This window comes from Vombatus ursinus, unplaced genomic scaffold (genome assembly GCF_900497805.2).
Source record: "Vombatus ursinus unplaced genomic scaffold, bare-nosed wombat genome assembly UNPS02000580.1, whole genome shotgun sequence".
Classification (NCBI taxonomy): Eukaryota; Metazoa; Chordata; class Mammalia; order Diprotodontia; family Vombatidae; genus Vombatus; species Vombatus ursinus.
In genome coordinates this window covers 30,828,340-30,840,856 of record NW_020940358.1, presented here as the reverse complement: position 1 = coordinate 30,840,856, position 12,517 = coordinate 30,828,340, and the positions used below count along the sequence as shown (strand labels likewise).

Genomic DNA, 12,517 nt, shown 5'->3' with positions numbered 1-12,517 from the left:
GAAGCTATGTGGAAGGGTGTTGGTTAGAGTAAAGATGTCTAACTTAAATTCTCAGAGTGCCAGGAACCAGATTAAAATATAATTGGGAAACGGTTGACAATAAATAAAAATACAGCATGGGTAATATTGTTTTGTGGTTTTCTAAGTCAGTATGGAGATTTGAGCTAGATTGTGTTCAGATGAGAAAAGTAGAGTTAAAGCAACCTAGTTGATGATGTTTGCACAAGAAAATGAGTGATTGTTAAGAATTCCTTTTAACCAGATCAATAAAGTACTGTTACTGTGGTCTCTTCTTCTGGACTTAAAAAAAATTGTTATGATTTGTTATAAAATGTTTCTTTGTAATGGCATCTTATTCAGTGACATTTATTAAAATAGGCTTTCCAGGGGAAAAAAAAATCTTTAGAACCACGACTAATTAGCACAAAGGTATGGAATCCCATTTTTAGTAGGGTCCAATAATAAGAATTGTTTTACTATTATGTGATGATAAGAGATCTGAAAGAAGTAATGCTTAGTAATAGATTTGTTTTCTTTTTATAGCCTATTATTTGAAAATCCAGTGAAGAAAATAATACTGGACTTTACTGAAAGTATGCCTCCATCCCCAAGTGGAACCCCTAAAAAGGAAATGTCCCAAATTAATGATGTGAATAAAGAAAATGTATGTTACCTCTTCCAAGGACACCACCTTTCAAGTCAGTTCAATAAGTATCCACTAGAAACAGCCTGTGTTATTCAAAAAGGAGGGGGGGTGACCCCATTGAAGACTCCACAGCAAGGTTCTCCCTTCAAATCTGCCATGTCCACTAGATCCTTTTATAACAGAGATAAATGGTACCTGAACCCGCTGGAGAGGAAGCTTATCAAAGAGAGTAGGTCTCTTTGTCAGAAAAATGATTGTGGATATAACAAGCCAGTTCCCATCTTGACAGAAAAAAGACATCAAAAGGCGCTCAAGAGGGCCAACGCTAAAGTAAAAAGGAATTCAGCTCCTAAATATGGAAGTTATAAAGGCATTAAAACTGTGTCAAGGAATGCTGTAAAACCCCAGCAAAACAGAGTGATTTTTAAACCAACCACGGGGCAAGAGGATAACAGTCATGAACCTGACAAGAGTTTGACCCCAACTCCTCGAGTGCTGAGTCTAAAAGTTAAACCCCAAGTGACTCTCCAGAGTGGGGCAGCATTTTTTGTGGCTGGGAAAAAGTCCCAGTCTTTAGTCAAAAAAGTGGTTTTGGATGGTCAAACAACATCTGAACTCAAGGCAAATAAGTCTAAACCAGCAGTAATTATGGATCCTGGTTTGCCTAGCACTAATGAAAGAGAGACATTTGAGGTGAGTTAAGTTCCAGAAATCACTAGAAGAAAGGATGTATAATGGCAAATTTAGCCTAAGAATTGAAAAAGAAAAAAAATTATAAAGGTTGAGGAAAGGTTTCCTGAGATTATTTATTTAGGGGGCATCTCTAGTATAGTGAAAAGAATGTTTGACTGGGAGTCAGGAGATCTGGGTCCTAGTCCTATCTCTGAAGCTCACTAGCTTATTAAATCTCTCTGGGGCTAATTTTCTACAGCTACAAGATGTTTTGAACTACATGTGATTTCTAAGATCCTTCCAGTTCTAATAATCAGTGATACATTACTCAAGAGTATTTGGGGGAAATAGAGAAAGGAGACTTTTTTTCTCCCTATAGCCTGAGGAAGCATAAAAAGGAGAATTAAGTTTTCAGTTGACAGCATTTGTGACCTGAGAGTTCCCCAAAACACAATTTGAAAACCTCTCATCTAGACTTAGTCATACAGTCATTCCAGATCAGTACTATTCTAATATGGCAGTACAGGATATGATGCATGAAGAATATATGTTGTTTTGAAATTACATAGATTGACCTTCTGGTAGCTTAAACTTTAATTTTAATTTAATTTAAAATGGTTTACATTTCCTCAGCACACAAAAACTGAATAACAAGGAAAATACCAGGTGTTAAAATTTTATCTGGAATAATCCTGATGGTTGAAATATATGAACTATAGAATTGACTGTAAATGCTGAAAGGTAATGGATTCATTAATAATTCACTTCTGACTAGAAAGCAAATAGACCCAATTTAATGTGTTTTTTTTTAATTCAATACTTATGTTTTTCTTTTTTTTTCCTAATTAATTTTAATGGATCTAGAAGAAAAGAAATATGAAAAAGAATCAGATTAAGGAGAATTTACAAATTTTTAAAAATTTAAATGTGCATTTTAATACATAATCTATTGTGAACATATACAGTATATTGTGATCTTATTAGTTAATTAAAACTAAACATCATTAGTGATTTTTTTTCCTCTAACTTGCTATTTATTTTTAGAGTCCAAATGGTAGAGTTATTTCTTCTAAAGAATGGAAGCCTGTTGAGGATAAGTCTTTTTCTTTAAAGAGGCCTCATAGTGAGAATAGTAAGAAAGGTAAGTAAAGTCAAAACAGCTTTTTCAAAAATTAATTGTTAATTCTAATAATATTTTAGAAGGCATAATACTAACTTGGAAGTTATAGTGGCAGCTATATTGGGAAACCTGGGAAGGTTAATATGGATTGTAGAATGTATGTCTGTATCCAGCTTTGTGTGGGTAGGTGTATTGCTACCCTTCTTTGACCAGTTCAGATGCAAGTAAGGCCTTTGTTCTTTCTCCACCTTCCTTGCCTAGTATATTCCTTTTTCTCCCTCCATTTCCTTTCTTTTAAGCTCATCAAAACATAACAAAACCACTCCTAGGCCCTCTCTTTTATTTGATTCCCTCTGATATCCTTGATGACATTAGGGTTCTGAGGGAATATTTGTATTATCTCTCCCTATTGGAGGGACAGGTAGGTGGTGCAGTGGATAGAGCACCAGGCCTGCAAGTCAGGAAGAGCTGAGTTCAAATTTGACCTCAGAAATGTATAAACTGTGTGACCCTGGGCCAGTCACTTAACTCTCTTTTCCTCAGTTCCTCATCTGTAAAATGGGGACACACTGGAGAAGGAAATGGCAAACCACTCTAGTATCTTTGCCAAGAAAACTTCTTGGGCTAAAGTTCGTGGGGTCACATAAAGAACACAAGTGAACAACCAACAACAACAACTATTGGAATGTAAATTCTTTGCCCTTAATTTTGTCCTTTCTGATTGCTCAGTTATATTTACTTTTTATATTTCTCTTGACCCTTGTGCTGGTATTTCAAAATTACTACTTAGTTTTTGGCCATTTCAACCAGGAATACTTGAACATACTCTTAATTCATTAAAGCTCCAGGTCACTTATTCTTGGTTATAAACCTTATCTCTTTTGCCTTTTGGAATATCATATTCCACACTCTGCTCCTAAATGTAGTTATTAATGTTGTGTAATCTGGACTGTGGCTGGCTGCCTGCTATTTGAACTTTTTTTTTCCTGGCTTGCGGTATTTTTTTGTCTTTGACCTGAAAGTTCTAAATTATGATGTTCCTGGAAGTTTTCCTTATTTCTCATGGATTTATTAACTTTTGTTTGGTACATTCTGACTTTCAAGGAGTCTATTGCTTAGGTAAAATTTTGAATATCTGGCACTAAGGGGTTCTCCTTCCAAATCTTTTGTATTTTTAAAAAAACTTGTTTCATTTTTTTCTAGGAATTCTAATTTAATTTGTATCCAAGTTGTGGTTTTTTGTTTTTGTTTTTTGAGGTTTTGCTTGTAGAGTTGGAGTAACTTTCTTTTGGGTTTGTGTCTTGGACACATCGTCATGATAATAGCTCTTTTTTTTTTTTTTAACTCATTCTTCCAGTCTCATTTCCCAAACTGGGACTTTGTGTTAGGGCCAGGCTCTGTTGCACATTTCTAGAAAGAATGTTTAGTTTTCATTTGGTTCAAATTTTTATTTTCTGGGGATTACTGCTGCTTTCTCCAGGTATTTAGTGCTGTGTTCTTCAAGGATCTCAGGATCACCTAAGGTCTTTCACCCTTTCAGTCAGCCCAAAGCAATCTGATGTAGAGCATAGTTCAGTTGCTGCCCTTTTGGTCTTAGCTTTGCAAGTTCCTGGTGCTGGTTTGGGTCTGGGTGTCACAAATGTAGACTTGCCTCTGGTTAGAGCGCCAATATATTACTGAAGGTTCCAACCCCTTGTTAGCTGGAAGGCTCTGCAGGTTTCATAGCAACAGAATTTCAGGGTCCTCCTTGGTCTGAGTTCCTTGTCCTGGTCACTCAACCGCAAGCCCCCACTACTGGCTCACAGCTGCTGCTTCTTTCACTTCCTGTTCCTTACTTGGTACACAACCCCAAGCCACAATTCAGCAGTCACAGGTGGGCCACCCCTAAGTACAGATCCCCTCCTTAGTTCACACTGTGACTCACCTCTCAGTTGACAGCAGCAGAGCTTCCAGTTGGCTCCTGTTCCTACTGCCTGCCTAGATGGACCTGTCTTACACTGATCCTTAACCACTTCTTGCCCCAATTTATAGTTAGAGGCCTCAAGTCAGCTCCCAAGCTGGAAAACTCTGTGTGATTCCTTCCTGGCTAGACTTTGTACATAGTGCCCACAGATCTGTCTCCCTATGCTGACCTGAATTGGAAAAATAATTTCCTGATACAGTCTTCTTTCCACTCTAACTGGCCATTTACTCTATGACTGGAGATAAGTTAACTTGGGATTCAGTTCAATCCAGCTATAAAAAAGAGAAAATGATGAAATGGAAACAACTGTAGATGAGGAGGGAGAAGATATTTCTTCATTAATGTCCTCCAAGTCATTTTCTAAGGTATAAAAAACTACTAAATAAGCACAGAGGCAGAAATATGATAGATTTCCATTACAAAGCATAACAATACAAATTGCAATTGACGAGGGAAACATGAACAAAAGAAGCAAATCTATGTGGTAATTAATTTTTTTTGCCACTGTGATTTGTTTTTAGCAAATCACAGCATTTTAGAGTTGAAAGCGACCTCTGCTGCTATTTCAACCCAACCAAAAAAGACTCCTTAGTCTACCACAGCCAACAAGTGAGATCACCCAGCCTCTTTCTGAAGGCCTTCAATGCGGAGAAACTCAGTACCTTGCAAGATGATGCTTTTTATTCCACTTTTGGATAGCTCTGCCCATTAGGAGGGTTGTCCTGATACTAGGCCTTTAATGTTCCTCTTTTGACTTTTGCTTCTGCCTTCTTGGAACAAACAAGTCTAATCCCCCTTCCACATGATACTCCTTCAGATACTAGAAAAGATGGCTTATTATATGTCTCCTGAGACTTCTCCACCCTATGGGGAAAATAAAACCAGGACAAGACCAGATAGTGAATTCTGTTAGAAATTTAAAAAATAAATGATCTCTATACTATGTAAATTTTTCAAAAATAGGGAAAAAATGCTCTTAGTTGTTTCCACAAAACAAATATGGTCCTGATACCTAAAACAGGATAAGGCGGAGAAAGAACTATAGACTAATATCACTAATGAGTATTTATTAATGAAAAAGTATTCCATATAATATTAGTAAGTAACACTGTTGTTGTTCAGTCAGTTGTGTCCAACTCTTCGTGACCCCATTTGGGGTTTTCTTGGCAAAAATACTGGAGTGGTTTGCCATTTTCTTCTCTAGCTCATTTTAAAGATGACAAACCGAAGCAAGCAGGTTAAGTGATTTGCGCAGGGTCACACAGCTAGTATGTGTCTAAGGCCAGATTTGAACACAGGAAGATGTCTTCCTGGCTCCAACCACTGTGCCACCCAGCTTCCTAGGTAATAGTATATCCAATAAATTATTCAGTAAGACTGAATTTAGACTTTTATCAGGAATACAAGAATGGTTCAACATTAGGAAGAAAATTCTAATTAAGCATTTTCACTGGTTATCCGCCACGCCTGGAGCTCTCCCCTCCTCGTCTCCATCTCTTTTCTTACCAGGTTTCCTTCCAACCATCTGCAAAAAGCCATTCCCTGGCCTCCTTAATCTTAGTGCTTTCCTTCTCAGTTTGTCTCTACTTAATCCTGCCTTTATCTTGTTTGTATATAGTTGATTGGATGTTGTCTTCCCCTTATACTGTGATCTGTTTGAGGGCAGGGGCTGCTTTCTACCTTAAAGAAAGGCAAAAGTATCTTTACTGCTTAGCAAAATGCCTGGTACATAGGTATTGGCCTCACTTTATATCACTTCATACAAATCTTCCCAGGTCTTTCTAAAACCATCCTCTTCTCCATTTCTTAGATATTAATAGTCTACCATCATCATAACTTGTTCAACCATTCCCCAATTGATGGATTCTACCCCTCCAGTTTCTAATTCTTTGCCACCATGAAAAGAAGTATTATAGATATTTTTGCATATACAAGTCCTTTTCCTCAGTCTTTGATGTCTTTAGGGTATAAACCCAGTAGTAGTATCACTGGATCAAAAGTATACACTTTTTTTTATTACTTATAGGGCAAGGTTCAAAATTGCTTTGCAGAATGGCTAGACAATTTCACAACTTCACCAACAGTGCATTAATATACCTATTTTCCTATAGCTCCTTCGGCATCTGTCATTTTCCTTTTTTGTCAGCTTTCAGGGTATGCAGCAGAACCTCAGAGTTTTAATTTGCATTTCTCTAATTATCAGTGATTCAGAACATTTTTTCATGTGGCTATTGATAGCTTGGATTTCTTCTGAAAGCTTCCTATTCATATCTTTTGATCATTTATTAACTGGGGAATGATTCTTATTCTTATAAATTTGAATCATTTCCTTATCTTAGAAATGAGATCTTTATCAGAGAAATAAATGTTCAGCAAAGATTTTTACTCTTCCAGTTTTGGCCACTTTAGTTTTGTTGGCGCAAAACTCTTGAATTTATGCAATCAAAAAGCGATGAACTTCTCTGCTTCTTAACCAGTGCCAAATTGTTTTGATAATTAGCACTTTGTAGTATAATTTGAGATCTGGTGCTTTCTTACTCTTGTCCTTCCCCCCCCGCCTTTTTTTTTTGAATCAAGAAGTCTGTCTCCAATCCTGGGAAAACCCCTCTACACCTCTATTTTCTAGGCTATTTCAAAGACAATGCTTATATTACAGTCCCTCAAGGGCAGCAGCTAGGAATTTTACTACCTTCCTACTTACTATTTTTCTTTTGTTCTTTTTCTATATTTTTTTTCTCTGAACTTAACACCCCCCAAAAAAAGATTATTTCCATATACACAACAGGACCCAAAAGAAAGATTTTATATGAAACTCTGACTAGCCATTTCATATTTCTTGCTTCTTTTAAAAAGTATATAGTAAATTCTACACAATACTTTCAACACTGACCTGTTTGTGCTTCCTCCTGATCTCTAAAGCGTACTTTATATTTTTTTAAATGCTCAATGGCTTTCTTTTTGTTATTGTTGGTTTCTTTGGTTTTTCCATCACTATTGCTACCCTTAACTGCGTATAATTAAAAACTGAAAGAAAAAAACCCTTGTAACAAATAATCATAGTTAAGCAATGTGAGTCCACATGGTGGCCATGTCCTTGTATGGCCGTTGAGTCCGTTACCTTTCTTTCAAGAAGTGGGTAACATACTTCATTATAGGTCTTATGAAGACGTAGTTTGCTCACTGCATTGATCAGAGTTCTCAGTTATTTCAAAGTTCTTTTTCTTTATAACATTCTTGTATAAATTGTTTTTCTGGTTCTGTTGATTTCACTCTGTTAGTTCATCCTACCCAGATTTCTCTCAAATCAACTCATCATTTCTTAAAGCACAGTAATATTTTATGAGGTTCATATACCACATTTTGTTCAAACATTTCCTAATTAACAGGCGCTACCTTAAATTCTAGTTCTTTGATTTCCTTTTTTTCTTTTAAAAATCTTCTTTCAATATCACTAGGGCTGTTCCTTCCCTCTTAAAACTGCACTGCCCCCTCCACTTGTTTTCTCTGTTGAGACTGATATATTTCTACACCAAACTCTGTATGTGTTCAACCCTCCTTTATCTATTTAAGAGGTTTATCTCATGCCCTCCACCCCCTTTCTTTCTCCTTTCTATGCTATATTCCTCCTTTCTCCTTTCGCTTTTCTCTCTTTAAACCACTCTCCATTTCCTTTGCCCTCTTCAGATACCCTCAAAGCAGAACCAGTCCACACCCAAGTACTTAGAGACATGAAGATTTTGATGGTACACTTGTTTCTTGTACCTCATTAGAATGTTAACACTATATCATCACACAACTCTTTCTGGTTGCACCAATAATTTACCTAACTAGGTTTCTCTGGACGCTTGTGTTTGCATTTCAGCATTTCTACTCAGCTCTGAACTTTTTTATCAGAAATGATTGGAAATCTTCTATTCCATTAAAGGTCCTTTTTTTTTTTTTTTTTTTGAGATTATACTCAGCTTTGCAGAGTAAGTTATTCTTGGTTTTGAACCTATATATTTTGCCTTTTGGAACATTATGTTCTAAGATCTTCGATTTTTAGTAAAAGCTGCCATTTTTGTGTGGTCCTGACTGTAGTTTCTTGGTACTTTAACTGCTTTTTTTCTGGATACTTGGAGTATTTTTTTTTCTTTGACTTGGGAGATCTGGATTTTGTCTGACATTCCTGGAACTTTTCCTTTTCTTTTTTTTTTTTTTTAATTTTTCACTTTTGTTCTAATATTTCTTGCTGTCATGGAATCAAATTGGTTTATTTTTTGTCTGTTCTAGGTTTCAGGGAGTCTGTTACTTGGGTAGAGTTTTCTAAGCTATGTATTTTCCTTCTAATTCTTTCCTCCAGAGCTTTTATTTCTTTTTTATTTTCTTCTAGGTATTCACGTAATCCTAATGGAAAATCCATTTTTTCCCCTTTGAATCTCTGCTTATAGTTACAGAATTATTCTTTTTGTGTTTCTCTGGATGTATAACATTTTAAATACTTATCCATATCTTTTGGTTTACTTTATCTCTGAAACTTTGTACCAGGGACTGGCTCCACCCCTTGCTGTGTTTTGGGGTTCAGTGGCCTTGCCCTGCATCACCTGGGTTCCTGGGCTGATTTCTACCACTAGAGGTTAATAAAGGGGGCTCCTAATAACCCCATAGAGCAGGGGCCTTCCCAAGCACTGCACTGGTCTTTTGCCATTCCCCAGGGTTCCAACGCTTTTTTTTTGCTTTTTTTTAATTTTTAGGCAGTTGGGGGTAAGGGACATGCCCAGGGTCACACAGTAAGTGTCAAGTGTTTAGTCTGAGGCCGGATTTGAACCCAGGTCCTCCTGACTTCAGGGCTGGTGCTCTATCCACTGCCACCTAGCTGCCCCTGGTTCCAAGACTTTCTCAGAGGAGCCCTGCCTTCTTTCTTGCTCCAGACGTAGAGCCTTACAGGCTAAGACATTGCTGCTAGCTTGTTTGCTGGAGATGGCACTGATTTTGTTGGCAGCCCATTTTCCATTATTACCTTTGGACTTCCGGCTGACTTTTTGTGCAGTTCTGGGGTGAGAGAAGTTACTTACTAACTAGTTTCTCATTGGATTTACTGATCATTATTTGATCTGGTGTGAATTTTAAGTTTTTTGCTGCACTCGGTTTGTGGTATCTGGGCAATCTTCCTCCTTTCAGGCTGCAGCCTTAGCCAAAAGCCCCTCTCTTCTTTTCTTGAATATTAACTCCCTATTATACACTTTTGTACTTTCCTTTTGTGTTTCTGTTTGTTTGTTTGCTTTTTTGCTTTTTGGTGAGGCAATCGGAGTTAAGTGACTTGCCCAGGGTCACACAGCTAGTGTCAAGTGTCTGCGACCAGATTTGAACTCAGGTCCTCCTGACTGCAAGGCCAGACCTCCATCTACTTGGCAGAAAAAAATGGAAGCAAAATGAAAGTTGGGCACTTTTGCCTGTTCCATCCACCCTGAGCAATGGTCCTTTCCTTTTTATATAGTCTTTCTTTTTTTCTCCAATATAGTATAAAATTCACGGTGCTTTCCTTACCATTGTCTACTCTTTCTAAACTTTAGCCCTTCTCAATTTTCTCATGAACTGTGTCATCTGTCCTTGTTTCCATGATCTATCCATGTCTTTTTTAGCCCATGAGTTCACTCAAATAACTACCTTTTTTATTCTTGTTGGAATTAATTTTTTTGTGCCTTTATATTTTCATTCCCTCCCTTCTGGGCCGACCTTCCCTGTAGAGCTTTTTAGTGTGTGGAATCCCACATATTTTTTCTTTGAACATTTTGAAATATGAAATGGTGAATGTCAGGTTATTCTTAGCTTCCCTATCCTTCCTAGCCTGTGGAGTAGTCCCTAACCTAGTTTCCCTGTGATTTCCATCCTAGGAACTATCCTTTTTTTGTTTCTGCATCAATAAATTCAGAAAACCCTTCTATAAAATACAACACTCATTTATTTTTAAAGCACTAAATATTATTAGAGTGGAAGAATGTTTCCTTAGCATGGTTTAAAGCAATTTGAAAGAATGAGTTAGTATTTGTAATAGAGAAACTTTAGGTGTTTCCCCATTAAGAACCAGGGTGAAATAACAGTCTCAGACACTTAACTAGCTATATGACCCTGGGCAAACCACTTTGCCTCAGTTTCTTTAGCTGTAAAATAAGGACAGTAATAGCACCCACTTCAAATCACATGACATAATTGCAAAATGCTTAGCACAGTACCTGGCATACATAGTAAGAACTATTTAAGTGTTAGCAGCTATTGTTTGACATAGAAATGGTGGTAAAACAAGAAAATAAAATTAAAGGAAAAGGTGGGATACTTCCATTTGCAGATGATAATTTCCTTGTTGCTGTTCTTCTTGAGTTTGTATATAATATATGTGTGTATATGTAAACCAATTGAAATGAATGAATTATTTTATCAGAGTAGCAAGATGCTAAATGGTCTCGTAAAAATAATTTCTATGTATTTCTAACAAAACTCAGGAAAATGTAAAGAAAGAAAAAATACCATTTAAAATAACAAGGTATTAGAATCTCTGGAAAATATAAAGAGACACAGGGATTGTATAAATAGTCATAAATCTGTGATCTCGATATGAAAGTTTGCTCCTGTGATGTAGATTGCAACCCATCCATGCCTGCCCCTCCTGTGCATCCTAGCCCATATTCTCCCATGTGTTTGCGACAGGAGATCCACCAGTGTTCTGTAGCCTCCCTCATTTCCTCGTGACAAGAGGATAGCCATGGAACATATGGGCTATTTACTAATTCTTTGCTCTTACCATGTTGCCAGGTTTTCCATCAAACATTTTGTGGATGACATATTTTATTCTGGTTTTCCTTAATAGTTCTTTGTAGATTTTGAAGGCAGCTTACCGTGTGCTTCTCCATTGCCTGATGAGTGGTACTTATTTTCAGATCTTATAAGACTTTAGTCTTCCGTGGCTCAGTGTCATACTATACAACCGGTAAAATATTGGCGTGTTTTAAAAATGGGCCTTTCCTGTTTCAGGAAGATGGTTGGGACCCATTAAATGAAATTTGCTATTTCTTCCTGATTAGAACTCATTAAGCACTTACAAGCCATAGTCTAGACCATATGTCAATGAAACTAAAAACACAAAGAAATATACATTCTTTACCTACCCTGTCCCAACTCATTGTCCATCTGCATGTGGATGTCCTGTGTAGCTGTAGATGGACACACAGTCCTGACAACAAAGACTCTTGGCTTGCCTGGTTTTTCCTAGGTAGATGATTACACCAAACTCTTGAATGGTTACAGATCCCATCCAACAGATTCTGCCTTTTGAGCAACAGCTTACCTGGTCCCTAGATGTCACATTTGCCTAGTCTCCTGTAGCTATCTTTTTGGAGAAAGTGAAAAAGCTGGAACAGGTTTACAGCAACTCTGAAAAAGGCCTTGTTAGGGCAAAAGTTTCTTTAAAATGGAGGAAAAAATTACTCAGAAGGGGTGTAAAATACCTTCCTTTCAACATGTTACCCTAGTCAGTAAACATTTACTAAGTGCCTACTGTGTACCGTGCACTATAGTGGGGATACAAAAAGAGGCAAAAATCGGCCCCTGTCCTCAAGAAACTTACAACCATATGCTCTTTTAACTTTAGTTTTCTTGCTTTGCCTCTTGATTTCTTAACTCATTATTTTATAATGAAGCATGCAGTGTTACAACTGCATAGAAAACTAAGTGATTTAAATAATCTGCCAAAAAAATTCTTTTTTTTCTCTCACATATATACCTGCTGGTATTTCATATTTAAACATTTCCCTTGGGTTTTATTACATTTGATAGGTAAATGTTGCTTGAAATATTCCAGGAATTAACCTAAAACCTTATACTTGGTCATTTGTATTTCCTACACAGCTGATTAAAGTTTAGCAACCCGTCTTTCTGGGGTTGAAGTTGGGCTTTGGCCCTTTTAAAATATTTGATTTGACTAATATAGTAATTATATTTACAATATAAATTATTGATGCTTTTCTCCTTCAGGATCTCCTGAGTCTGTTACCTATCCCATCTTTAATTCAACTTCAAGCAATCAAAAAAGGTATGGGGTTTTTTTTTGGTTTGTTTTTTTTTAGGCAGTTGGGGTTAAGTG

The 12,517-nt window shown here is 36.9% G+C and overlaps 1 protein-coding gene across 2 annotated transcripts in view; it reads left to right on the top strand.

Moving 5' to 3' along the window:
* ESCO2 (establishment of sister chromatid cohesion N-acetyltransferase 2) overlaps positions 1-12,517 on the top strand; it is a 35,657-nt gene that overhangs the window by 10,594 nt on the left and 12,546 nt on the right. For both annotated transcript variants that reach the window (XM_027848572.1, XM_027848571.1), the window contains exons 3-5: positions 544-1,339; positions 2,363-2,459; positions 12,409-12,466. In XM_027848572.1, coding sequence (XP_027704373.1) covers positions 544-1,339; positions 2,363-2,459; positions 12,409-12,466 — 951 coding nt within the window. The remainder of the gene's footprint in view (positions 1-543; positions 1,340-2,362; positions 2,460-12,408; positions 12,467-12,517) is intronic.